Here is a 3,873-nt window from a genome sequence, read left to right on the forward strand (position 1 = left end):
TTGATATATCATTGCTCTAAACTATAGAATCATGAAAAATGTGAACCATTGAAGGAGGCCTTTCACACAACTGTGCTTGCATTAAACACCTCCTTCAATGATTGTTGCAATGAGTTCCATCACATTCTCCAGCTGCTTCCCCCACAGCCTTTTGTATTACTGTTGCAGATATTTATCAAATGCTCTCTTATTATGAAATTTGAAACCGTCTCAGCCATGGTTTCATATTGGGCATTCCCTATCCGAATAGATTTCTGTGTTAAATCTTCCATCATTTGTTTCTGTTTTGCGATTCATAGTATATATGTTTGAATAGTTTTAAGATAGTGGATGGCTTTCCACAATTGACTGACATCTTTCTGACAACAGTAAAATTATGTGCTATTTTGTTCATACACAAAATCTACAACCACAGTGATTATTATCATCATTGTTATAATAATAATAATCCTTGCATTTGATATAGCGCTTTTCATGTCTTCTCAACGTCTCAAAGCGCTTCACAGAATATGCTGTAAAGTGAATTGACTATCATTGTTGGCGATACGCGGCAGCCAATTGCGCAGAGCAGCGTCCCACAAACAGTCGTGGATTGAAAATGACCAATTATTGTTTTGTTTTTTGGAGGGATTATTATTAGGTGTGTGGAGTAAGGAAACTTGCCCAAGGTTTCTCCCTGCCTGGATTTGAAGCCAGGGGCAAGGCGAGGGCAATAACCACTGAGCTACAGGACTACAGTTCATCATAACTTCAAAGTTTATCGACATGTATTAATTCACCTGGAATAAAGGTTTTATTTTCTCAGATTTCACATCAGTTAAATTAATTTGCACAAATATTATCTGCCAGTTTCCTCTCTTGCAGGTTTACACCTGAGCTTTCACCCTGAGAGACAGAAATATCTGCTTCCCCTGTGGTCAGCCTCGGTATTGCAGCCCGGAGACTGGCTTCCTTATCTGATGGTAAGATCTTCCAAACCCCACAAGACAGCAGGGCTGTGGAGGACAGCAGGACAGCAGGTTGTGTTGCTTTGAGTTATATAGAGTTAACTCTCAAGTTAATGCTGTATTACTCAAAGCAACACAAAGGCCTGTGAGGATAAAGCACAATAGTGGAAACTTGTTGCATTTATTTACTAATAAATGCTAATGCCAATATATATTTAATGCAACAATGGTTAATGGGCTCATAATTAAGCAGAATAGTCCCAGTAAAGAGAAATCCAATTCAAATACAGTTCAGAATGTCTGTCTTGTCTCTGTATAACAGGTCTGGTCTCGGTAAACTGGCCTGGTCTCTGTATAACTGTCTGTACCGTTTCAGGTAAATTTGATGTACACATAGCGGGCAAATAATATTTTGAGGTGAAAAGCAAAAGATGTTTAGTTGATATTTTTTATGGGGATATTTGCTCTTGACACACTTGGTCTTTGTCTGTTCCAAACAGTTTAGAAGCAGCGTTGGTTACTGGGCACAGATATCATTGTTGTCTTTTACGAATGCTTGTTTGGTAACTAACAGAGACTAAAGCGACCTCCCTGTCGGCGATTTGAACCCCGGTCTCCCGCGTGACAGGCGGAGATACTAACCACTGGACTAACTCGGATTCATACCGACTCAGGTGCCAAGATGCTGCCATGGACACACGCCAAAGGTCCCAGTACCTGCTGTTTATGTCTATGTTTCTGCTCTCCTGTGACAGACACTCTGCTGACCCCAGAATCATTCGTTAGGTGCAGCTCGTTTGGGAGGGAATGGGTGGCTCTGAGAAGAGCCTTTGGGGGTTAATATCAGCAGAGGGGAGAAGTTACTTCTTTTTGGCTGGTGTTTTCTTAGCCGCCGGCGCTTTGGGGAAACGTTTGGCGGTTTTGCCGCTTGGTCTCTTTGAGGCTGCGGGCTTCTTTACAGCTTTCTTTACCACCGCTTTCTTTACAGGTTTTTTGGCCGATTTGGGCTTCTTACTCACGGCAGCTTTCGGGGTCTTCTTGACAGCGGGAGACTTGGCTTTGTGGACTCTCTTGGGCACAGATGGTTTCTTGGGTGAACTTGGCTTTTTTGTTGCAAGTTTCTTCCGTGGAGAAGCTTTCTTGGCGGCCGCTGCCTTCTTCCCCCGCGGGGTCGGCTTCTTTGCCGCGTTGTCCTTGTTGAGTTTGAAGGAGCCGGTGGCGCCGATGCCCGTGGTCTGGATCAGGATACCTCTGTCTGCCAGTCTCTTCAGAGAAGCCCTGACCTGGTGTTTGTGAGTTTCCGGCTTGTAGCCTTTGGCGTCCAGAGTCTTCTTGATGGCGACCACGGACAAGCCCCTGCGATGCTCAGCGCTCGCCACCATCTGCTTGATCTCCTCCATCAGGTTGAAGCCGGGTTTCTGCTTCGGGGCAACGCGCTTCTTCTTGGCGGCTTTGGGCGAAGCGGTGGCGGCTGCAGGAGGCTGGACGGCGGCGGGAGCAGTTTCAGCCATAGTCCCTGTGAGAGGCTCAGTGTGTGGAGCTGCTCAGGATAGTGAAGCCAGGCGGCGCCACAGCCACTTACAGCCTCCGAGCGGACGCGGCAGAGTCAGCCGCTGCTCAGCTTCCGGGTTTCAAATCTCTGTGTTTCTGTCGTTTCCAAAACTGATCGTTTGTCTCTAAACTCGTTTGTGCTGAGAGTCAACAACAGCCTTTCGCTGAAGTGCACAATCCGCTCTTCACTGAGAGACACTGCACAACTGAACTAAAGGCAGCAGCTTCCAGTTAAAAACGTTTGAATGTGGGATTGCCCGCGGATCAGCGCTGAATCCTGGACATATTGACGGCGACTTGAATGATATTCTCAAACCAAACAGAATCACAGCTTAAATTGTGGCTGTGATGTCAAGCAGAGGGTCGGGGCCATCCCGTCAACAGAAAATATTCTTACTTCTGGTGCTAGGGATTTGGAAATCCCGGGATGAAGCTGGACACACTAGCACAGTGACTGGAATCTGAGTCTGGCGCCTTTTTAACACAGAGCCGCTGACTACTATCATTGAATCAGCGCCTTGAACTGGCTAAACTATACCCCAGTCATTGAATTCTCAGGAGTCGGATTTCCTCTGTCCATGTTATGTGCTGCAGTCTCCCGGAGTTTGTGACTGTTTGGCAGCGCAGTGAGTGACAGGAGGCTCTGAGATAGGAGCTCGCCACAGTGTCAGTGTTCTCACAGATAGGACAAAGGAGAAAGGATTTCACTGGTTCTGTCTGTGTGCTCCACGGTTAATAGTAATAATAATAATAGTAATCCTTGCATTTGATATAGCGCTTTTCACGTCAGGAGGACGGGACCAAAGCGCTTCACAGAACACACTGTAAAGTGAATTGACTGTATATTTGTGGGCGAACGCGGCAGCCAATTGCGCACAGCAATGTCCCACAAACAGTCCTGGATTGAAAATGACCAATTTATTATTGTTTTCGGTTTTGGAGGGATTATTATTAGGCTCTGTGTGGAGTAAGGAAACTTGCCCAAGGTTTCGCCCTCTGCCTGGAATTGAACTGATTGTTTAACTACAGAGATATAGATAGCAATAAAAGGCTTACATGGCGATTGAGGTCAAAGGGGAATATTCGCAGGCACATGCCAATCCTCTCCAGCTAGCTGAACAAATCTCGAGCATGTTTCATGACACAAACAGCTGCCTGAAAATAATATGGAATGACTTTGAGCTGAGAGCCATTCATTCTCCGTTTCTCTGCCGAGCACTGAATGTGTTACAGTATCAGCTGTGGCGGTGACTCCCTGTCAGGCCGTGTTACTGTGTGAATCTTTGGTTCACACTGAGACTCGCAGCAAATTCAAAAAGCCCACCAGTTTCACTACGGTGACTACATTCTCCTTCCCATCAATAGCTACAACAGC

At 45.9% G+C, this 3,873-nt stretch overlaps 1 protein-coding gene across 1 annotated transcript; it reads right to left on the bottom strand.

Moving 5' to 3' along the window:
• Positions 1-629: 629 nt before the first annotated feature.
• Positions 630-2,495, bottom strand: LOC103172723 (histone H1-like). The gene has a single exon (XM_007885444.2). It carries the CDS (start codon positions 2,456-2,458, stop codon positions 1,808-1,810), a length of 651 nt encoding a protein of 216 aa, XP_007883635.2. The 5' UTR covers positions 2,459-2,495; the 3' UTR covers positions 630-1,807.
• Between the last annotated feature and the right edge of the window lie 1,378 nt (positions 2,496-3,873).

The sequence above is a fragment of the Callorhinchus milii genome, unplaced genomic scaffold (genome assembly GCF_018977255.1).
Source record: "Callorhinchus milii isolate IMCB2004 unplaced genomic scaffold, IMCB_Cmil_1.0 Scaffold175, whole genome shotgun sequence".
Lineage (NCBI taxonomy): Eukaryota > Metazoa > Chordata > Chondrichthyes > Chimaeriformes > Callorhinchidae > Callorhinchus > Callorhinchus milii.

What these genes read in the sequence shown, in the direction of transcription:
- LOC103172723 (XM_007885444.2), bottom strand. Translation starts at nt 2,458, where the DNA reads ATGGCTGAAACTGCTCCCGCCGCCGTCCAGCCTCCTGCAGCCGCCACC.